The sequence below is a fragment of the Thermothielavioides terrestris genome, chromosome 1 (assembly GCF_000226115.1).
Source record: "Thermothielavioides terrestris NRRL 8126 chromosome 1, complete sequence".
Classification (NCBI taxonomy): domain Eukaryota; kingdom Fungi; phylum Ascomycota; class Sordariomycetes; order Sordariales; family Chaetomiaceae; genus Thermothielavioides; species Thermothielavioides terrestris.
In genome coordinates, this window is record NC_016457.1 from 4,791,942 (window position 1) to 4,814,475 (window position 22,534).

The 22,534-nt window shown below is 59.7% G+C and overlaps 7 protein-coding genes across 7 annotated transcripts; 4 read left to right on the top strand and 3 right to left on the bottom strand.

The window, feature by feature from the left end:
- Positions 1-515: 515 nt before the first annotated feature.
- Positions 516-3,067, top strand: THITE_2039490 (uncharacterized protein; the record flags this gene model as incomplete). The annotated part of the gene is made up of 7 exons (XM_003649685.1): positions 516-570; positions 673-1,048; positions 1,120-1,180; positions 1,448-1,618; positions 1,670-1,933; positions 1,987-2,096; positions 2,140-3,067. The coding sequence occupies 7 exons, from the start codon at positions 516-518 to the stop codon at positions 3,065-3,067; spliced, it is 1,965 nt and encodes a 654-aa protein (XP_003649733.1).
- Positions 3,068-3,206: 139 nt separating this feature from the next.
- On the bottom strand, positions 3,207-4,324 carry THITE_2108595 (uncharacterized protein). Its single transcript, XM_003649686.1, has one exon. The coding sequence runs from the start codon at positions 4,228-4,230 to the stop codon at positions 3,346-3,348; it is 885 nt and encodes a 294-aa protein (XP_003649734.1). The 5' UTR covers positions 4,231-4,324; the 3' UTR covers positions 3,207-3,345.
- Positions 4,325-5,402: 1,078 nt separating this feature from the next.
- Positions 5,403-9,570, bottom strand: THITE_2108596 (uncharacterized protein). Its single transcript, XM_003649687.1, has 2 exons — positions 9,298-9,570; positions 5,403-9,225 (listed from the first exon to the last, which is right to left on the bottom strand). The coding sequence occupies exons 1-2, from the start codon at positions 9,370-9,372 to the stop codon at positions 5,437-5,439; spliced, it is 3,864 nt and encodes a 1,287-aa protein (XP_003649735.1). The 5' UTR covers positions 9,373-9,570; the 3' UTR covers positions 5,403-5,436.
- Positions 9,571-10,590: 1,020 nt separating this feature from the next.
- Positions 10,591-13,157, top strand: THITE_2108598 (uncharacterized protein). The gene is made up of 4 exons (XM_003649688.1): positions 10,591-10,752; positions 10,813-10,880; positions 10,962-11,129; positions 11,198-13,157. Exons 1-4 carry the CDS (start codon positions 10,701-10,703, stop codon positions 12,977-12,979), a joined length of 2,070 nt encoding a protein of 689 aa, XP_003649736.1. The 5' UTR covers positions 10,591-10,700; the 3' UTR covers positions 12,980-13,157.
- Positions 13,158-13,739: 582 nt separating this feature from the next.
- On the bottom strand, positions 13,740-15,847 carry THITE_58765 (uncharacterized protein; the record flags this gene model as incomplete). The annotated part of the gene is made up of 5 exons (XM_003649689.1): positions 13,740-14,240; positions 14,335-14,634; positions 14,696-14,866; positions 15,304-15,592; positions 15,776-15,847. The coding sequence occupies 5 exons, from the start codon at positions 15,845-15,847 to the stop codon at positions 13,996-13,998; spliced, it is 1,077 nt and encodes a 358-aa protein (XP_003649737.1). The 3' UTR covers positions 13,740-13,995.
- Positions 15,848-16,541: 694 nt separating this feature from the next.
- Positions 16,542-20,338, top strand: THITE_2108605 (uncharacterized protein). Its single transcript, XM_003649690.1, has 2 exons — positions 16,542-19,343; positions 19,430-20,338. The coding sequence occupies exons 1-2, from the start codon at positions 16,795-16,797 to the stop codon at positions 20,196-20,198; spliced, it is 3,318 nt and encodes a 1,105-aa protein (XP_003649738.1). The 5' UTR covers positions 16,542-16,794; the 3' UTR covers positions 20,199-20,338.
- A 1,050-nt stretch (positions 20,339-21,388) lies between these two features.
- Positions 21,389-22,429, top strand: THITE_2108607 (uncharacterized protein). Its single transcript, XM_003649691.1, has 2 exons — positions 21,389-22,062; positions 22,253-22,429. The coding sequence occupies exon 1, from the start codon at positions 21,812-21,814 to the stop codon at positions 22,010-22,012; it is 201 nt and encodes a 66-aa protein (XP_003649739.1). The 5' UTR covers positions 21,389-21,811; the 3' UTR covers positions 22,013-22,062; positions 22,253-22,429.
- The last annotated feature ends 105 nt before the right edge of the window (positions 22,430-22,534 follow it).

Here is a 22,534-nt window from a genome sequence, read left to right on the forward strand (position 1 = left end):
AAACCTGGAACCTTCCATACCGTGCACCCCAGGGAATACGCAGCAGTCAAGTGTATTCCATGATGACGTACGGTAATTACCCAGGTACCTACCTAAGGTACCTACCAAACTTAGGTACCTTAATTTTCTGCTTGCCATGGGAAGGTAGCTAGGAGATGGAATTCGCGGGCAACGGGACGGCTACAATCAAGCCACTTAATGATCCCTAGGATTGACCGCTTGATTTGAAACCTTCTGGTCGTGTTCATCTGTGCTGGCAAGTGAGTATAAACAAATACGGTAATTAGAGGGAGGTTTTAGTGGCGCCCGAGGTCTTTGGCGGTCGACAACCGTTACGTAATCGCAACGTGCACTTTTCCGTATCGCGCGTCATGGCCATAACACGCGTCTCAAGCACTCAGCCATCCGGAAATACCAGCATGATCCGGTGTTCGATGACGCTCCAGACCGGAAACAGAAAAATACAAACAAAAATAAGCAAATCATAGACAACACGAAAGCAACACTAAAACGACATGTCCTCCCCGGAACGCGATGACCTTGACGGTCTCTTGGGAGATTTAGAGGCGGGTACGAATCGGTCCTTACATGTAAGGCAGGGCAGGAGCTACTACTGCTTCCTGACTTGCAGCAGAGAGCGACGAACAAGCTTGGCTGACGATGCAAGGCCAGCGTCGAAACTGCCGGCAAAGCGCCGCCAAACAAGCATCAAGCCGACGGTCGAGAGAACAACTTCGATCCTGTACGACAGGGGGGCGCTTCCGGACGAGCTGGCCCGCCTGGTCGACCTGCTGACTGTCCGCAACCATTTGGACCAGGCCAGCCTTGCAGCCATCGTCCGCAATCTGTATCCCTCGGGCAAGGTCGCCGATGAGACCGTCTTGCGCGTCGTGGGCGCGCTGGGCCACGGCCAGCTCAAGCCGTCCCTGCCGCTGCAGGCTCTGTTTCTCCGCTGGCTCGTGATGGTCTACCACCTGCTGGAAAACCCGACCATCCTGTCGCAGGCGTACGGTGTGCTGTTCAACCTGCTTGATACCGCTGCTATCAGGTAGGCACAGACCAGGGCCCGTTTCCCAGTGAGAAGGAGACAGCCGCTAACCCAAGCGCCACCACAACCAGACCCCAGTTGTGCCATCTCCTGGCTCTGGTGACGAGGCGAAAACATGTGCGGCCATTCCGCGTACAGGCCATGTAAGCTGTGCTTGCATCTTTTTCTTGCGAAAACCTCGCATAAGACGGTCAATTCCGACCAGGCATTAACTGTCCTCAGCCTCGGCCTCTGCCGGCAAACGGGGGGCGACCCCAATTTGACAGGTCTGCTGCGCGTTTTCAAGAACTACTATCCGGAAATCATCGTGGGCGACGCCACAAAGGGACGCGCCGCGGCCTTCAAGGCACGTCTGACCCGGGAAACGGCCGGATATGCTCCGTGCTGACTTATTTCTAGCACCCCGATCCGCAATGGCGAGCCAAACTCGACGAAATCCAGCAACGACGATCTAAACGCCAAGACGACCGGAGCGTCAGGAATGGCTTCGCCGTCAACCATGCGCTCAGCCGCCGCCTGAAGGGAGCGAAAGTCCTGTTCCCAGCCGTCCACACGCTCCATGCTCAAGAAGTAAGATTTATGGTGTGGCTTGAGTGCTATCGGTGATCTGACCGTTTCTAGAGTTCCGTCACTTTGGAGGAGATCGACAGCGCCGAATCCTTGGCCCAGAACCTCGAAAAGGTCGAGCTGCCCACGCAGCTTGTGGCCGTTCTGGCCGACCCTCTTCTCCAGAAGCTGCTGCTGCTGCGTCCGGATGCTGAAGCGTCATCACGTATCAGCAACTGGCTTGTGGCCTGCCTCGGCGATGTTGCGAGCGGGGACGCCGACGTGGATCTCTTGCTGGATATGATTGAGGTCATTCACGATTATGCAGTCGCCACCAAGGTTCGAGCGCCTCCAGCCCAAAACTGTTGCCGGTGTGAGCTGACGGACGGCAGACATTACCCCCGCTGCTCCTCACATTTCTTGAACAGTTCTTGAGGGTTTGGGATGGCTCGGGGAAGCGGGACATGGTTCTCGAGTTGCTGAGCTATGTCCCTCTAATAGAGTTCCAAGGCAAGGATTTTCTGTTCCGAACCTTCAAAACCAAGTGGGGCTAACAAGCAGACAGAATTGTACAAGATGATCCTCGGTCCGTTGGAGGCGGCAGTATTGGATAACACCCCTTCGTCGCAAGTGGCGCTTCTGAAACTCTACACTCTTCTTCTCCGACGCTGGACAGTCGCGATGGAGGCAGCGAGCGATGTCGCGGCCCTGGCCGTGGCCTCAATACCGAGTCTCATCGACCATGTCAACAAACTCAGCCTGACGCTCACGCAAACCTCGAGAACCGTCGGCACCTATCTCGATATCCTCGACTTCTACACGGCCGTTACCGCCCTCTATTCGAAGCCGGCGCTTCTCCAGCACGTCGAGATCGCGATTCCGCCTCCTCTCCTGGTCTACCTCCTGTTCTTCTGCCCTTCTCTCGCGGTCGCGTCGCGGCTGTGCGGCATCCTGGCCAGGTACAAACGCGCCTGGGAGGCCGTCATGTCGTCCGCCGTGGCACGGAAGCTGACGCGGCCCGAGCGCGACCGCATCCAGGCGTTCAACGGCTTCCTGATGGATATCAGTAACTGCGTGTGGCGAGGCCGCGCATTTTCGACGACGGACGAGAACGCGCAGGGCTGCTGCGTTCCGCAGTCGATACAGCCTAGGCTGGAGTCGTACCTACGTGCGGCCGACTCGGACCTGTCTCTGGCCACGGCGTTCAACCTGTCGCACTCTCCGCTGCTGTGTCTGCAGTCCATCTCGCTTGTCCGGGAGCTGGAAGATCTCGAGGCAGATGAGATCCGCGCCAGACACGGCGGGCCAGTGACCCAGGCCTCGCTGAACCAGCTCGCCAACAGGGGAGGTTTGAGCCTGTCCTGGCAAGAGTACAGGGCCGCTGTCCTGGCGCACTTGGAGTCCAAGGGCCTGCCGGGCATTCCCGAGTTGATGTACAACACGATGAAGAATCTCATGAAGGCGAGAAAGTGATGAGATAGCAGAGCACGGTCTGGAAGATGCAAAAGATACCCCCGCAGGACGGTCAATGGATGACAGTCTTGTTGATGTCGACTGTCTATAACAGTTGATGTATCACAAAATGGCATGCAACTTTTGTGCCAGAGCGCTCTCTTTCCTTTCCCCACCCCGTGAACCCCATGTTAAATGCTGCCTGGGTATCATGTTAAATCAAGCATAGACCGCCTTGGACCGCCCACCGTTCAGAAATATATCCCAACCAACCCAACCTTCCCAAACCCCATTTGTCTTTATTTCTGCTCCTGGACGCCCTTCGGCTCAAACCCATATCCGCCAAGGCCCATCACGGTGTACGACCAGCCCTCGGGCCCCCTCTTGTGCTGGCTGCGCGGGCCTCTCTCCCTCAGATCGTCCCTCAGCCAGCGCAGCACCAACTCGCCCAGCTTGCTGTTCCCCGGCGCGCCGACCATCTCTTCTTCTGGCTTCTCGTCCACCTCCCGCAGCATCTCCTCCGCCGGCCCCCACCCCTTCACCGTGCCGAGATGCATATGCACCAGATGGGTCGGCCAGCCGGCCAGGTTGTCCAGGATGTGCGTGGCATACACGACGGTGCACTCGCGGGTCTCGGTCTCGCGGCGCAGGAAGGCGAGGAACTGGGCGCGGCTCCACACGTCCAGGTCGACGGTGATCTCGTCGAGCAGCAGGACGGTCCAGGGGCGGATCAGGCCCATGGCGAGCTGGACGCGGCGGCGCTCGCCGTCCGAGACGGCGTGCATGCGCCAGTTGACGTCGACGTCCAGGACCGCGACCAGCTCGTCGCGCCGCTCCGGGTACGCGTCCCCCCCGACCGACGCCAGCAGCTCCGCCACCCCGATGTCCGCCCGCACCACCGCCGCGTTCAGCACCCACTCCAGCCCCAGGTAGGTCACGCCCTCGAGCCCGTCCGCGAACGGGTCCGCCCCGCCCACGCGCACCGACCCCGGCGGCACCAGCCGCTTGCCCGCCAGCAGCCGCAGCAGCGTCGTCTTGCCGGCGCCGTTGGCGCCGATGAGCAGCGTGCGCGAGCGCGCCGGCAGCGACAGCGTGACGTGCGACACGCCGGCGGTGGCGTTTGGGAAGGTGTAGGTTAGGTCGTTGGTTTCGATGGTGGGGGGCGCGGGTAGCGGGGTGGGCATGGTTGCGGGTGGGTTGGGTGTGTTTTGCTTGGAGGTTTGGGATGCTTGTGGGTGGGAGAGAGCGAGCCGTGCGCGGGGGCACCTCAGAGAAGAGTGAAGTGCTGAATGTTGAGAAACACCTGTAGAAAAAGGTGCTGAAAATGAGTCAATGGCAATGGCCGAGACCGTATCCGTAGTAACTCCTGATGTCACGAGCACCACCGGTTCGGCAGGTAAATGCAGGCCGATGACACGGCTTCGGCCCCTGCCTGCCTCCACTTATCCAGGATGGCGTCAATTGACAGGGCGTGTCCTTCGGAGCGGAGAAGCCGGCAGTTATAACGCCGCTGGTATCCGTATCCCCGTGCCGAACGTGCTTGCAACTTTGTCATTGTCATTTCGCCTTCAAGTCAACCACTCAGGTACGTGCTGCTGCTACCTATCTCAATCTCTGCCGTGCCGAGTCTCGGGCGTATCTTCAAAGGTCGTGTAATTGTCCTAAGACGGACATACTGCGCAGTCGACCGCAGCGGGGTCACAGCAGTCCCTCTAGCATCTAACAGCTGCTTCTCCACAGCCACAGGGTGACGGTCTTAGAAGAACGACTGAACAACTGGTGATGGGCGCCCAACATCCCCATGGCCTAAACGATGGGAAAAACGCACAAACTCATTATTTTCTCTGCCCTGCGCCAAGGAACTGAGTACTCATACACCCGCCAGCCTCCGACCCGTTCTCCCCCTTTCCCTTTAGAAAACCCTGGCCATATGTCCCTGCCATCCGGCCGTCCGTCCAGCTCCGCCATCTAATCACCCCACCCACCACCCATCACCGCCTCACCCAGTATATCGAACGCTCAAACCAGGCTGGTAGTAGGGCAGGAAAAAGACAGAAAGAAAAGGTCAGAACGCCCTCGTATGCAGACCCAGCCGCCTAATAAACCGAACGCAACGAGAAACGAGGGACACAAGGCCCATTATCACACACACAAACAAAAGAACACATCATCCGTACATGACCCGCTCTCACGACGCCGCAGAGGAATCGGTCCAGCCATATCCATCACAGCATCCCATCAAAATGTAACCCGACATCAAACCTCATCTTGGACGAGGCAAAAAAAGATCCAACATGACACCCAGACCCACCCACCCAGTTAACTTCAAAGTGTCACACAACTTCAAAGCATCAAACACCATCTCTGCTCAGCTCGGCCTGATGATCAGCTCAGCCCTCACAAACCCACTCAGCAAAGACGCACCACCGCGCGGTGCGATCGGCCAGGACCAAGCCGCGCCAGACGCCGCGCTCGGAGCACTTGATGATGGTCTCCCACACGCCGCCGTCAGCCGCAGCCTCGTCCTCGCCGAGCGCGGCGCCGGCGGGGCCCCTCCCGCCTCCGCCGCCTCCGCCGCCGGCGCCCAGCACGCCGCCGATGCCGCGCCGCTCCTCCTTGCGCATCAGCCGCAGGATCTTGCCGCCGGGCGTCTGGATGGCTAGCTTGGCTGGCTTTCTGTTGGATGATGAGGAGGAGGAGGAGGAGGGATTGCCCCCGCCGCCGCTGGCGGCCGAGGCGGTCGTGCTGGGGTTGGAGCCGGCCGCGCTGGAGCTGGTCATGCTCAGGGCGCTGGCGGGGCGGGCGAAGGGGATGGGGCTGGCGGTGCGCGGGTTGTTGGAGGACGGGGTCAGGGCGGCCTCGGAGGCGCCGACGGGCGAGCTGGGGTGCTGGCGGATGGCGAAGACGAAGGTGTTGTTGAGCGCGAGGCGCTGGCACTGCGGCTGGACGACGTAGATGTCGTGGCGCTGGGCGTGCGGGGTGGGGTGGCGCGTGACGAACTCGTACGGCGGGTTCTCGCCCGTGTGGATGATGGGCAGCGCGAAGGCGAGCGGGTGCGGTATGTCCTTGATGCTGTGCATGAGGCCGCGCTTGCCGGCGTACACCTTCAGCACGCCGGTGCCTTCGTCGCCGGGCAGCAGCGCCTTGACTGTGTAGCGCTTGACGCCGCCGGACCACTCGGCCTGCGCAAGGGCGCGCTTCTTCACCGTGTCGCCCGACTCGAAGCAGTCGCCGTCCGCGTCGCGAGAGTACGCACGCACCTCGACTTCGGCCGCCACCTCCACGTCCGGCGGCACGCTGAACCTGATGTGCACCATCTCGAGGTCCTCGATCCGGGTGAGCGACGTGTTGTAGTCGATCATCTGCAACCCGTTCTTGAAGTACGGCGGGCAGGCGCAGGGGAGGTTGAGCAGGATCTCGTGCGCGACCGGCGGGCACATGTGTTGCTGAGCATGGTGCTCGGGGATGTGTGTCCAGCATATTTCGCTGGGGCGCGTCAGGAACCACCACGGATCGGCCGATGAGCTGCTGTAGCTCGAGTACTGAATCCGCCGCGGATTCGACGGACTGGCGAGGCAGCAATCCATCATGCGCCATTCGTTGTCGACCAACACCGCGTTCCACCAGTGGTTGGACCGGGGCATGATGCTGACGTCCGGAATCTCCCCCGGAGATTTGAGGTAGCCGCGCACGATTTCGCACGTCAGTCCCACCGCAGCGCACATCTCCAGCACCAGAGTCGCATACTCCTCGGCGCAGGCTCGCTTGGTCTGGATAACCCGCCGTGTGTCGATCGGGCCGTCAAAGTCCTCCTCCCAGCAGATCTTTTCCGACACCCACGTGAAGATGGATCGGAGGCGCTGGACGTCGCTGCGATAGGGCCGACAGACGTACGTTGTGGCCAGCGTGATTGGCGTCGTGGTAGGAGGAAGGCTCGCCAAGAAGCGAGTGTTCTTGTCGACCTGGCTCAGGTTGATCGCGCTATAGTTGATCGGCTCGGCCACGGGCATCCCGTCGGCGCCCTCGTCCCCGTCGATGCTGTTGTACAGCTCATCCACGGGGTTCAAGGCAGGATAGTCGAGCATTTGGCATCTCTCCTTCCGCTCTACAAGTTCGTTCTCGCTCAGCGAGTTGGACCGGTTCACGTCTCGCCGGACCTGGACCCAGTCCACACCTCCCCCAGGCCCCATCTCTCTCCCTGGATCTCGTCCGGCCTTTCCAAAGAGGGGACCAGACGAAGACATGTGAGCGGGCGTCAATCGGCCCGAAGGGGTGGGCTGCGCCAAGCTGGAGCTGGAAGTGGCAAGGCTGCCTCTGGTGCTGGCGACGCCCGTCTTCGCAGACTCGAGAATCCGCTTGATGAAGTTTTGCTTCTTGGGCTTAGGCTGCACAAGGCCTCCCAGCGCGGGCATGGCATCTTCGTGGAAGCCCATCTGCGACTTAGACCGCTGTTCGCCTGACGCATGACTGCTATGGTAGGTGACGCCTGTGAAGGGCGTCCCTGGCCGGTCGAGATCGAGATCCCGCATGGCGAGTGCACTCTGAGCCCTACTCCGGTTCTTCCTCGCCAAGCTGCCGGCACTTGTGGCGCTGATGCCTCCCGCCGACACGCCGCTCATCAGGCTGCGATCGGTGCTCTGTGTCGCGGACGAGCTGTTTGTGGAGTTGGTCTTGGTGGTGAAGGTTCTGTTCAGAACCTGGCGGCTGATCTCGTATGCCGACTTCTTCTTTTGCAGCTTTTGATCAGGAGGCGCATGCATGTCCATAGAGGACTTCGGTCTCTCGAAGATGTGGCCACCCTTCGGAGGAGGTTGCGGCGCTTCGGCCACATCAAGCATGCTCGAGTTCTGCTGGTGCATGGTTCTGAGCCTCGACTCCATGCGTTCGACATAGTTGCTGAGCTGAGGAAAGGGTTGTTGTTCTTGGTAACTGCCGTGATGCGTCGGCTCTTGCGAGGATTCCGCGCTCCCACTGAACGTCTCATACCCTTCATCGACTTGTTGGGGTATTCCCATGGAAGTTTGCGGGCGGAGCTGCTGGTCTCGCTGTTTCCTCGAACGCTGATGCACCACGTCGAACGACGCTGGAGACCAAGGATCCAACGCTGGCTCGGGAGACTCCACCTCCCTGCCGGCGCCTAGCGCATCGAGCTGCTCCATCACGTCGTCCATGGCCTCTCTCAACGGAGACGGTGTCAACCCGCCCGTGGAAGGGGGGCCCGGCGAGGGCACCCTGGGAGTGTGATATCCCGAACCTGGCGGCTCATATGACGCGTCGGGCTCTTGCCGTGGCCTGTAATTATACGAGGCATTGGAGTGCTCTCTGGATATCGCGGACGGTTCTCTCGACAAACCTCCGTAATAGCCCTCGTCGTACGACGCGTGAGCTCCGTGTCTAGGCAGCTTGGAGCGATGCGGCGGCGGAGGAGGAGGAGGAGGGGAGTCCTCCCGGTGTGAGGCTGGTCCGTATGAGTCCGTCCTGTCCAGACTCAGATGGTACGCATGTGGCCGGGACTGCGGCGGCCGGTATGGGATGTATGACGGCGCGGGTGACGGAGCCCTGGAGCCGAAACTAGGGGCTCGCGAAGGGGACAGATCCGGGCCGATATGACTAGGCGCTGGGGCAGGAGAGGGGTCGCGGCTGATGTAATGCTGTGCCGCGGGAGAGGGTGCTCGCCCGACGAAACTTGGAGCTCGGCCGGGTGAATGATCTCTTGAAACGAAGGTCGAAGCTCTTGCAGAAGAAGGATCCCGCCCTAGAGTGGTGCTGGGAGGGACCTTTGTGGTATTGATGGAGTTCTCCGAAGGCTCGCGAGACCGGATTCCGCCTTCCCTCGATGGCCCGCCGGCTGTCTCGCGCGGCTGAAGCGCACCCTCCTTCCATGTCTCCGGGGTCTTGGCTGTCGTGTAGTGCGGCGCCTTGGCGTAGGCCTCAAACGGCTTGCGGAAGGTTCTGGACTTCTGCGGGGTGCCCTTCGGGCTGGGCGTGTTGCTGCTCGGAAGGGGGCTGACCGACCTGGTCGTGGGACGGAAGTTGTCGGGCAACACCTCGACGAAGTTGGAGGGAAACAAGCCGATTGCTCTCCGGTCGCGGAACAGCCTGCCGGTCCACCACGAGCCATCGCCTGCGTTGAGACATTCGATGAGGTCGCCTTCGATGAATCCCAGGTCCCGTTTGGACTGCAAAGCATAGCCAAGCACGCGGTCAGTGGAGGCGATAGCGGAGCAGGCCATGGAAGTAAGTGGACTCACCTCTCCTCCCCACGAGTACACCGCCCGCACCCAGCACGGAAAGCGCGTCGGCAGCGGCGGCGGTGCCGGAGCCATTGTTGTGCCTTTTTTTTTTTTTTCCCTTTGTCTGTTTGCCAACTCGGGTCCTCCTTGTCTCAATTCCAATCGCCCAGGTCGCTTTGTCGCAGAATGTCAAGGCGCAGTGCGCGGCGCTCGAGGACAAAGCGAGCTATGACGGCACTGAGCGCGGGAAGAATTGCTCGGCAAGCAAGTGTGGAGTTGCAAGACAAGGAGCCATCCAAGCTCAGGCGAAATGAGCGACAGGGAGCCCGGGCACTGACGACGGTCGAGAACTCGCTAGGTAGTTACTTGGTGTCGTCGTAGTTTGAAGGGGTTGCCCGGCTCCCCCACAGTCCGTGGAGTAGGAGGAAGACTGGATCGCGAGCAGGAATCAAAATGAAGTCAGAGACAGCAGTCAATCGCCAGACTAACCTAGCAGCTGGCGGGCATTTTTACGACCCTGGGGCACAACATCTTACTAACTAGCGTGGAGAGGGCCAGCTGCCGACGGCGCACTGTGGCAGGTCCAAGCTCCTTCCCGCCAGCACAACAGTTGCGAGGGGCAACGGGAGCTTGGTTCCCCCACTTACCCCAATGGGCTTGAGGGCGGGGTGTGCAGGGTCCAAGCATGCCGCTGAACTGCCGGTCCAGCCCTGCCATTGGCCCAAGCGGCTTGCAGCAGCGCGGCTGAGGAATGCGATGACAGCATGCCTGGCCGTTGCTAACTCAGCTCAGCTCTCTCTAAGTGAAGGTAGCGGAGTAAAAGGCAGTTGCACCGACGGCAAGCCCTGTTTACTGAATTCTTGTCTGCATGCAGCATCTTATGTAGGACACTCAAAATCTCAACCACCACGAGTGACAACGGCGAAGAAGAGTCGTAACTACTCGTCGCGGCTTCATTTTCCTGCGCTGCCAGTCCACAGTCAGTCTAACTGTCCCCTTCTGGCGGGACTTGAACCCTGACCTTCAGCTCCCCACCTGCCCTCAAAGTAAACAATGGCCCGTGCCCGTCATCCCAGCACCCGGACAACCAGAGCACCTTGCTAGACCGATCGTCGGAATTTTTAATGGCACTGGGCACGCCCTGGCGACCAAGTCAATCCTGGCCTCTGCTTCTAGCTGGGAACCCATCGCCATCCGCTCGTTGCTCATCCACGTCGTGCGCGGTTCCAGGCCTCACCAGGTCCAGGTTTGTGCAGGTCGTCCAGTTCGCCCTTCGTTCGCCTGGCTCCTCCCACCCCGCTTCCCCAACCCGCCGTCTCCACCGTTCGTCTGTTATCATCGACTCAAACGGCCTGGCCCGGGTTCATTCCCTCACCGCCTGAACTCTGACAACAGTGGCGACGGTGGTGGCAATGGGAACAATGGCGGACGAGGGCTTCGCAGGACGCTACCAAGTGCTGGAGGAGCTCGGGCGTGAGTCGCAATGGCATGCATAGCGTTAGATATCATTGCGTTGATATTAACATGGTGTAGGTGGCAGCTTCGGCGTCGTGTACAAGGGTATCGACAAGGCGACCGGGGAGACGGTTGCAATCAAGCACGTAGGTGCAGATTCCGGGGTTTCGGAGGGCTGGAAGCGGGAAGCGGGAAGCAATCGCTGATTTTAGCATCCATTGTTGCAGATCGATCTCGAGTCGAGCGAAGACGATATCCAGGAAATCCAACAGGAAATTTCGGTGCTCAGTACGTGCGCCAGCAACTATGTCACGCAGTACAAGGCGAGCTTCCTGCGCGGACACAAGCTCTGGATTGTCATGGAGTATCTGGGCGGCGGATCCTGCCTGGACCTGGTATGCCTCGCCGCGACGATTGCTTCAGAGACCCCATTATACTACAGACGGCGCTGACTGCTGCGCAGCTGAAATCGGGCGCCTTCAACGAAGTCCAGATTGCCATCATCTGCCGGGAGCTGCTGTTGGGCCTTGATTACCTGCATTCCGAAGGCAAAATACACCGCGACATCAAGGCCGCCAATGTGCTCTTGTCCGACTCCGGGAAGGTTAAGCTCGCCGACTTCGGTGTTGCGGCGCAGCTGACCTACATGAAGTCGCAGCGGAACACCTTCGTCGGCACCCCCTTCTGGATGGCCCCGGAGGTGATCCAGCAGGCCGGCTACGACTTCAAGGCCGACATCTGGTCGCTCGGAATCACCGCCATCGAACTGGCACAGGGTGAGCCACCACATGCCAGCCTGCACCCCATGAAGGTCCTCTTCCACATCCCGAAGAACCCTCCGCCGCGGCTCGAGGGGAAATTCAGCAAGGAGTTCAAGGATTTTGTGGCGCAATGCCTGGTCAAGGATGCCGACTTCCGGCCGACGGCAAAGGAACTCCTGAAGCATCGCTTCATCCGGTCGGCCGGCAAGGTGGAAGCCCTGCAGGAGTTGATCCAGCGCAAGCGGCTTGCCGATGCGAGGGCCGACCACGCGAAGCTCCCCGTGTACTACCAGGAGACTCTGCGCACCATCTCTCCGAAGGACGAGGCGGACGAGTGGGTGTTCGAGACGGTCAAGTCGGTCGTCCCGCGCCGGGGCACCGTTCGGTCCAGGAAACCGTCATCTGCCTTCGCCGTCGAGGATGCGATGCACAAGCTGGATCTCAAGGATGGGCCGCTGCAGCCATCGACGCCAGGAACGGTGCGGAAGGCGACGGTGCGGCGGCAGCCGTCTTCGGCCTCGCGCCAGAACTCGGTCAGGCGCCACGTCTCCAACGGGTCCCCTCGGGCGTCTCTCGCGCCCAAGCGCCCTCTTCAACCAGACCTGTCTTTCGGAAACTCGGGTTCGACCATGCGTCTGTTCCGCCGCGTGCCCTCGGACGGCTCCAACCCAGGCTGCCTCGCTTCCTCACCCCCGGAGTTCGCTAACGAAAACCAACCTCCTCCCGCATACCAAGCGCCGGTCGAGCCAAACAGCAAAGAGGCGATGCTGGGCCGCCGCCTGTACAACAAAGCCCTCGAGCCGTGCCTCGACGAGCTCCACGCCCAGACGGCCGCTTCGTCCAAGCGAGAAGCTCTCGCCAGGCTGTCCGACGCCTTCGCGTTTCTCGACTCGGTCGACCCCGAAGGGGCCTACCATTTCATCCGCAACCTCGTCTCCGCTGTCTCCCAGGACAACAAGCTCACCAATGCCTTCCTCCCGCAACACCAGAGCACCGCCCCACTGGCAAAACCCCCCAGCGACGGCACTCCGCAGGGCACTGTCCTGATCAAATCCCGCGCGACCCCGCCCTCCTCCTCCAGCCCCACCTCCGGCGCAGCCGTCCCTCCTCCGCCTCCTACTCCCGCAACGCCACCTGTCCCGACGAGCCCCACAAAGCTCATCCTCAGCCAGGATAACCCCCACCTGATGAGCCACCACCGCCGGAGGGGCAGCATGCTCCCCCCGCCCCCGCCCCCGCCGCCCTCTTCCTCCTCCTCCTCCTCGGCGGACGGGCCGCGGTCGCCCGACCGGGACCGGGACCGCGAGCGCGAGCGCGACAGAGAAAAGGAGAGAGAGAAGATGGCCATGGCCGCGCTCGAGGCCCGGTTCCCCGGCCGCCCCGCCGTGCCCGGCATGGAGCACTGCAAGGCCCTCTCGGACCTGCTGTATGCCCGCTGGACCGACGGGCTGCGGGCCCGCTGGGGCGTCGTCGGTGGGGCTTGATCGCCGCCTCTCCTTCCCCGGTCCGGGCTGTGCCTACGTGGTGGTGGGAGGGGTGGCTTGATCGCCGGCCCCCCACCGGGTTGTGCTTACTTGGTGGTGGGAGGGGAAAGGCTTGTGGTGTGTGACGGTGACGGGCTGAGCGGTGGGAGGGAGGGAGGAAGGGAGCGAAGCGAAGGAGGGGCGTGTGATGCGGTGGCTGGGACGGAGCGGATGCAGCTGTGCATGGTGCAAGTGGCGTTCAGTCACCCGAGGGAGAGAATGGGGGGGCTGACGTTGTTGGCTCGGGCGGGTTGGGAGGACGGGGCCTTTTTCGGTGTTTTGAGTTTGGGGGCGCTTGCCCCTTTCCTTGATCATCATGTTGGATGGATGGGCTACGAATGCGATGAGGAATGGGTTTGATCAACAACGAACGGCTTTCGAACGAATGAATGGAATGACGGATAGGAGATTTGGAACCGCGACAGGGGACAGTGCCGCTTCCTGCTTGATGGATCGGCCGGTCATAATGGAGGGGGAGATGTTCTTCGTGGGTTATGACGGTTGTCTGGCTGTTCCGTGGCCATGGCCTTGGTTTTGTTTTCTTTTCAGACTATCGTTTTTCTGCTCGTGGCTGGCGCTGGGCGGGCATAGCATTGCATACCGTAGCATTACTGTTATCTGCACCTTTAAGGCGGAAAGGGATGGCTTGGAGCATCGGCTGTGGCGTGGTCTCGCTTGTGGCTCTGCGGAACGTGCAAGCCTGCTGCGTAGGTACCTAGGTAGTCAGAATGGCCCGTACTTAATTGCACCCAGGAAGTGCTGCCTATCATGTTGTGAAGACAAGTCTCTTGCTCGCCGCCCGCAAACCCATATTCCGGACCGGAGCCCCCAGTGCTGCCCGTCTATCCATACATGTGATTTCCGCCCCGCGCCGTGGTATATCTGAACAGTTTATCCCACTCCCCTCGCCGCTGCGCCTGGTTTGTATCATACATACAAATAATGTTACATCTCTTCCTTTCTTACTGCTCGGTATCTCACCCACTGGATGCCGCCGCAGCTGGCTCCGGCTCCGGCTCCGGCGTCGGCTCGTGCGCGGACTCCGGCGGCAGATCTGGCGGCTTCGCCTTGCTGAGCTCGAGCTTTATCCGCCAGTTCATGAACTCGTCCGTGATGATGCTGCCGTGGCCGGCTTCCTCGACCCGGAAGAGCTCAATGTGGCTGGCGCCGCGTTGCCGCCGTATCCTCCAGACGCCGTCGTCGTTGATGTTTACCCGAAGCCCTGTGCCGGATCGGTCAGGATTCATTGGGACGGAGGTGGAGAGCAAAGGATTTAGGTGGGGGGAGGGGGAGGGGAGAGGCGAGCGTCTTCTTACAGTCTAGGAACAGCTGGGTGAACTTGATGCAGACGTTGCCGTCCCATTTAGCCAATCCTCGGCATTGCACCTCGTAAGGTATGGCCATGGTCTCGTACTCCTCAAGCCTCGTGAGTATGCCGTCTCTCGTTCTGAAGCCGACAATGATCCTGGGCACGCCGAGGAGGAACGACTGAATCCAGTACTTCATGAGCTTTCGGTCAAACATAAGTTGGTCGTTATGAGTGCGAATTTCGGTGCTCGTCTTGAGCTCTACCCAGTTGATGGGGGCTCCAGGCGTCTCGGGCTTGGAATCCCAGACTACGTTGCAGTGGGTTAGCCGTGATCGACGCAAGACAAACCAAGAAAAGAAGTCGCTTACTCGCGTCAACCTCGCCCCCGAGGCAGACGATGGTGTTGCCAAAGCCTGTCCTCACCACCGAACAGTACTGCTCTTTGTTGTTGACGATCTCCTGATCTCGGTTCTCAATGTCCTCTCTTGACACCTCTCCCCAGGGGCGGGGGATTGTGCTCAGAGTCTCAAACTTGTACCCTAAACGGTGTTAGATCGGCACGTGGGCGTGGCATGAGTGGCAAGTACCCCAGAACTGCATCTCCTCGAGCGAGACCCAATGGGCAGGCCGAGGGCGCTGAGCTTCTAGCCGACGCTTCTGCTCTGCAAACTCGTGGTGTTCTTCGATGAATCTTTTGCCCTGTCAGTCCCCGCAGGCAGCATCAAGGCAGCACGGCGGTCGCATTTCCGCCAGTTTGCTTACATGCAGTCCTGATGATCCAGTTAGCAGGGAATGAGAAGCGGGAGGGAGTTTGGAGGGCTTACGCGATATAGGGTAGCATTCATCTCAAATCTATAAGGTCAAGAGACGGCTTAGCAATGAGTCCCAAACGGTGCATGGCAGCGACAAGGGGTCCGAGCATGCCATACTCCTCGTCGTCGAAAGGGCTGGCCATGATCTAGCTGGTGTCAGCGACCTCTGTTTCCGGCAGAAAGTTCAAGAAGATAGTTCATGAAACATACCTTGGTCATCATGCCTCTCCAGGTGACGACGTGGGCATCGATCGGCTTGCCCGTCTGTTGTTCATGGTTCGCGATGGTTTTGAGGAGGCCGTCCAGGTGTTCGTCTATACTGTCGTCGTGCTTCACGAACTTGTCGAAGCCATTTGACAGGTGTGTGTCGAGCTGGGGCGTGTAGTACCATTTGAGGGACGAGTCACCGAGGTGGAAGTTGCGGTCTTTGTCGTATGAGAAGCAGGCGAATTCCTGAGGTTTGATGAAGGGGCGCTGGTTAGCTGCTGTGTCCGCCACTCAAAAAACTAGAGAACGAGGAAACGGAGAGAATAAAAGGAAATTGAGTCTCATTCCGCTCATCAAACTCTCTCAACCTAAGTCATCCAGTTTTAAATGGGACAAGGCGGCTGGATAGATGGCAGGATCCCGCCTCACCTTTGGGCGTTTGACAGGTTCAGTCCGGCCCGCATAGCGCGACGGCGTGTAGATGGGGAATTTCAAGGCCATCGCAGTCGAAGCAGCCCGCGAAGCCGGTGACCTGTGGGTGTGCCTCACAAATCTAACAAACGGCGTTATTCTGGCGGGCTGCGTTAGCACCCTCATCCTTTCTGCATCATAGTGACAGGATGCGCTGGGCGCTTGCCTGCGTCAGTGGGTCGAATGAAGGCATTGAAGTTTGCAGTGATGAGAGCGAGATGCTTGGCGCCTCTGTGTCGCGTCCTCCTTGTGGGGCCGAAAAGGACCGCCAAGGAGCGGGCTGTCGGGGTTGGCCTGCTTGGCACAACGCTTGCATGCTCCGTGCCTGGGAACTGCTGTACTCCGTAGTTAACAGTACGGATGTATTTTACCACGCTGTTGCACATTAGAAGCAATACGGATCCGTATATTTTGCAACCGTTAAGTTAGGTGTAAATTGAAGAGCGATTCCGTTTACTGCCTCGACTTCAGTAAGGGTCATAAATGCGTACTGTCAATTTCACACCTTTCTCCATATGTATCTGAATGCTTGTCCTCCAAAGCTCACTCCTGTCATGTTAGGGATGCGTACAATGTGGTAAAATATTAACCTCGTTACACAGTGCTCCGTCATTAATCCGTCCACGGTAACGAAGGTGAAGCTGCTGGTTGGTCGAAGCCCCAGCCGTGTATCCGTGTATGTACTGTACAGTACGCCGTACCTGGTATTCACCACCAGCAGGAACCGAGATCCGCGACAGGAGAGCAACCCACAGCTGTCCTGTCTCAACCCGAGCGGCCATTCCTGAAGGAAAGATTGGGGAATCAGATTCAGCCCAGAACACCAACGCTCCGCAAGGAACCCCCGAGACCAAAGAGCGCCTTTCGATTCAAATCGCGAAGACGAAGACGAAACAGAATGACGAGCGACCAGAGGCGATAGCTCTGCGCGACAGATACCGAAGCCAAGGTACGGAAGTACATCGGATCAGATCTCCATGTCCAACCGATACGGCCAGTCGTACCGCAATGGCGGCGGCTACGGCAGCCTCGGCCGGCAGGACGACGACGAGTACGACCCGTACGGCGAGGGCTACGGCAGCGACCGCTATGCGCCGGCCCCGCGCCAGGCGAGCGCCAGGTCGCCGCCCTACGCAGCACCGCCGCCGCCCCGATCCGCCCAGCGCGTCCAGGAGACCAACGCCGAGCGCGAGATGGCCAAGGTGCTCGAGCTGATCAAGAAGGAGTGGCCGGCCATGTGCGAGAACGACTGCATCCCCGTGCAGCTGGCCCTGCAGCTGCTCGACACCAGCTCCGTCGGCCGCGCCCACGAGTACCGCAACTTCCAGCGCACCCACCAGTACCTGCAGGACTCGCTCAAGAAGATCGTCCACGAGTACCACCAGGGCTTCAACAGCTCCATCGGCACCTTCCACAAGATCCAGGGCAGCATCCAGGCGTCGCAGAAGAGGGTGCGCGCCCTCAAGGAGTCGCTGGCCGCCTCCAAGGCCGCCCTCTGCACCACCGACCCGGAGCTCAAGAAGCTGCACGCGACCTCGCACATGTACGACGAGGTCCTGCAGACCCTAAACGAGCTGGACGACCTGCGCGCCGTCCCCGACCAGCTCGAGGCGAGGATATCCGAGAAGCGCTTCCTAACCGCCGTCGAGGTCCTCCAAAACGCGCTCCGAAAGCTCACCAAGCCCGAGCTCGAGGGCATCGGCGCCCTGAGCGACTTGCGCAGCTACCTGGCGAACCAAGAGACGGCCCTCATGGACATCCTGGTCGAAGAGCTGCACGAGCACCTCTACCTGAAATCGCCCTACTGCCAGGAGCGGTGGCAGAACCTAGCCAAGTCTCAAGGCGCGCTCAACGAGGCCTTCAAGGACGCCCCTGCCGTGGCGCCCTTTCACGCCATTCTCGACGCCATAGATTGGGAGCGGCCCGTAACAGAGGACCCGCAGAAGAACCCCGAGGCAGACACCTTCTACTACGTGATGCTGCTGGTCGAATCCCTGAACAAGCTGGGGAGGTTAGAATCCGCTGTCGACACTCTGAAGCAGAGGCTGCCAGTCGAGCTGTTTGCCGTCGTGAACGAAACCATCAACGAGGTCGACCAGAAGCACCCGAGTTCGTTGAGAGGCGGCTCGAGTGGCTCCCAAGGGCTCCACATCTACGGCCAGCGCGAGACCCGCATGCGGGCAGATGTCATCTACGACCTGCTCTGGACGCTCTACGGCAAGTTCGAGGCCATCGCAGAGGGACACCGCGTGTTCCACGAATCCATCAAAGCCCTGATCCGCCGCGAGGGCGCCGGCAACAACATCGCGCTGCTGGGCAGCTTCAAGGAGCTCTGGAACCTGTACCAGAACGAAATCCGCTCCCTCTTGCACAACTACGTCACGACGGATGCCGACGTCTACCAGTTCCGCTCCTCTCCCGGGCCCGGTGCGGGATTGAACGGGGCGAAAGATGCGTCGCGCGAGCATCTCTTCAAGTTCTCCGAGGCCGATGCGAAGTCGGTGGAGATGGCGACCGAGTATGAGGCCCTCGACGGCATTATCCGAGCTGCCGTCCCTGGGTTGACCTCTAACTCCCGGAAAGGGGCTGAAGGCAGGAAGGCCGGCCTGGTCGTTCCCCGCTCCGACCCCGCGGCGGCTCGGAAGAGCACGGGTGCCACCTACAGCAGCAACCAGGGTAGCGGCACATACAAGTCGCTGGTCGAGCCTAGCGTCTTCAACATGAGCCTGCTGCTGCCGCCCACTCTCGTCTTCCTCCAGCGGTTGAAGAGCATCGTCCCGCCGGGATCCGACCTGGCAACGAGCACGCTTACGTCGTTCCTCGACAATTTCCTCGTCAACGTCTTCCAGCCGCAGCTTGACGAGACCCTCGGGAAGCTCAGCGATGCCGTCTTTGGCGAAGCGGATGCCTTCCTGCAGGACTCGGAATGGGCGAGGGTTGCCAAGCGGCCCGTCTTCAAGGGCGCGACCGCCTTCTTTACGATTGTGACAGCGTTTTGCCGGATGTTGGGCACCATCCCGCACGACCAGGCGCTCAGCTCGCTCATCATCACGCAAATGCTCAGGTACTACGACAGGTGCTTCACCTGGTACAAAGCGCTCGTGACCAAAACCCAAGAAGAGGCGTCGAGCGCCCAGGAACTGCGGGCGTCGGCCGTCATGGCGCTCGAGCCCAGCGAGATCCGCGAGACGATGAAGAAGCTGTGGGAATCGGAGACATCCGATCCCGGGCTTCTCGAGAAGGAGACGAGCCTGCTCCTGGCGCGGGCCAAGGAGAAGAAGCTCGAGGCCAGCGACATCATCCAGGACCGCGACACCATCTCATCGCTGTGCCTGCTGTACACCAGCATGAAGTGGCTCTCAGTCAAGATCCTCGGCCTGCGACACATCACCAAGAACGAGACCGACTCGTCCCGGGCGAGCATCCCCAGGTCGGAAAAGAGGCGCTGGACGCTGCTCAACGACCCCAATAAGGCGACGGCAGAGGAGGGGCCCGTCTACCTCCCGATGACACAAGAAACGGTCCAGTGCGTGATGACTTGATTTTACCCTTCACTTTCTTTCTCCTGTCCATCAGAGCAAACAGGCCAAAAGCTGACAAACCACCACCCAGATCCTTCGACAGCATCCTCACCTCCTACAGCGACCTCGCCGACACCGCCCTGCTGACGCTGCACGCCGAAGTGCGCTGCCGCATCCTGCACTCCCTCACCACCGCGCTGTCCCCGTCGCAGACGGCGCCCTACCTCCTGGACCAGGACGTGGCGGAGCCGGACCCGGAGATCCTGGCGCTCAACGCCGAGATGGTCGCGTTCGACGAGACGGCCGCGCACTGCCTGCGCGCGCGCGAGGCCGCGTTCGTGCGCGCCGGCCTCGGCCGCCTGATCAGCGCCTTCCTCGTCGGCAACGCGCCCATGACCGCGCCCATGAACCGCCGCGGCTGCGGCAGGATGCGCCTCAACGTGCTGGTGCTGCAGCAGAACCTCAAGAACATCGAGGACGGGCCCGGAGCTGACCTCGGCAGGGCCGCGCGGTACTTTGAGCTGTTCGACGAGGGGCCCGACAAGGTCGTGGAGATGGTCAGGCGGGATAGCGAGCGGGCGAGGCTAAAGGCTGGTGAGGGAGGGGGGCAGGACGGCGGCCAGGGTGGTGGGGTTGACGGCGTGGAGGAGGAGGGGAAGAAGGAGAAACAGCAGGGAACGGGCGCGGCTCCGGGAGACAAGGCGGACGGGTTCATGTTCACGTATGACGAGCTCAAGGCGCTGCTGGAGCTGTGCTACAGCGAGCAGCTGGCCGATCCCGAGAGGGGTGTTGCCGCCGCTGCGAAGCGGCAATTGGCCGATAAGCTGCTGGGGCTGAGCGAGTATATGTGGCAGAGCTAGTGCGATCTGTCGGCTTGCTGGCAGTGTGGTCGCACTGTTCTGTTTTAGTGGGAAAGGGGATTGCGGAGTTGGGTTGTGGTTCTGTGTGGCCAGCGTGCGGGACTCCTACGCGGGTGGTTTGGGTTTCTGATGGCTATGCGTGGGAGTGTGCAATGATAGGAGGCTATGTCACGACCGGGCTGAGACGGTTCGTTTCATCTGTACTGGAGTATACGCGTGTGCTCAGAGATGGGATGGCGGTATAGAGGACGAGCATCACGCATTGCCAGTGGCGACCCCATTAGAAAAACAACCCCTTTTCATTAGAAAAACAACCCCTCCGGGGCGGTCTGTGCGTCCCCCACCAAAATCTTGCAACGCGCATCACCTTGCGGCTAAGCTCAATGTCGCTATAGGAATCGCTGAAAATCGACGATACTACTAGTGTTAGGAACTGGAAATGCAGATTTGATAGGAAACTGTGACTCCGAGGATGACTACTAGGAGTACTATTCTACGAGAGGGTATAGAATTGGGTATAAAGCTGAAAAATCATAGTAAGATAGGGAAGCCTTGGCATTGGAATACTGCCTGCCTTGACCGCCTTCCCTGTCAAGAGTGGGTTGTAGGTCACGTGGATTTTTTATCGATAAGAGGCGATGTTCATGCTGTGGGGACATACAGTCGACCAGTAGCGATGCGTGCTATAGGATTTTGGTGGGGGACGCACCGACCGCCCCGGAGGGGTTGTTTTTCTAATGAAAAGGATTGTTTTTCTAATGGGGTCGAGTGTGCCAGTGGCCGTGGTTACTTTGTCTGTCTCGGCTCCACTTCACAAGCGTATCTTCGTCCATACAAGCTGCATGCAGGTTCTCGTGCCGCGTCAGCTCGCCAGGTTGTGATAGCAGCACAACAACTTCGGATGGCTGGCTATCTCTTGCCCCGGGAAGAGAGTATCTATCTGCATAAGGTGTCTGCACTGCGCCATTGGTTTGTCCGAAGATAACAGCGGTCTGGCATGCCAAGATGCGGCCCTAGGCCTGGTAAAACGGTGTTTTGTTATGAATTTGAAGGGGGAGGGGAAAGTAGAAATGAAACAAAGGGGAAATGAAGCTCAAGGCAAAAACGGACACTTGCTGTTGAGGATGTAGATATCACACCTTTACACGACAAACCAACAGCGGTTGCCTAGCTCGCACCAATTCCAAAAAGCACCCAATAATGCGAAGGCAGTGTCTCAACCCAACGAGACTGGCCGGTGCATGCACTGATCTATCTTCCATTGAGACATGGCGACTATGAAGTCCCGAGGGTTACTACTGTGTATGTAGAGAGTTTGAAACACCACGACCCGTCTGTTTCCGGGCGCACACAGGTGTCTTCAGGGGTCGCTCGTTTGACTGGTTGAGCACCTTAATGCAGCATGAACGAAGCTGGTCGGCCGTTGCGGCCACAGCAGCCGCCAATCCCCGGGGGTTGCGGGGTTCGTTAGGAGGGGAGAGGAGGATTGACCGCGAGATCGTGGTCTGCTTGGCCAGGCGGCCATCCGCGTGGCCTGGGGAAGCGGTCTTGCAATGCGATGCGCGTTTGCTGTGTGTTTGTCGTTCCAGTTTCTCTGGGGAGAGACAGTCACAATGGTGGTACTGCGCCCTCCGGCGACGAAGTTCGAAGTCCTACAGCAGCCGTCGTGGGGAATCGGTCCTGGTCCTGGAAGCCAGCCAGCCAGCGAGGCGGCGAGGTCGGAATGGGGTCGACGGATGCATACAGAACCTGAAACAATACACTCAGCACAAGCGGAAGCGTCTGCCTACGAGTTCTCTGTGACTGGCAACTAAATAGCGTAGCCAAATGGTTCGGCAGTTCTGCAAGGCATGGATTCAGTACTCTGACCTGGGACAAACAGCAGTCAGTTGCGATCTTGAGCGTTCGAAGGAATAAACTTTCGAATCCTGCCCTGCGGGAGATCCTTCAAGGCAGCCTCCAGCGCTGATGAGGCTCAGTGCTCGCTAACGTGAGCCAGCAATGACTGGGGGCGGCGGCGAATTGACTCCATGAGGCCTTGCTGGGCGCAAGCGCTGACCTCTTCCACAACAACTGAAAATCGCAGGGCAACCTCCCGAACCGGAAAGATGAGAAGAGCAGTGTGACGTTTTCTCCAATATCCCAGCAAGACTGGTGGTGTGGAAAAACTTGGAAACTTGGAGCTGTGTTAAGGTCCGAAATTGAAATGCTGCAGAATGACTTTCACTGTGCTGGATAACTCATGTATGAGTTGAGGTGGTATTGATCTATCCGTTAAATAATAACTACCTATTTTAAGGCTTCCTCGTTGTTGCTGGCCCTGCGCTCACCCCGGG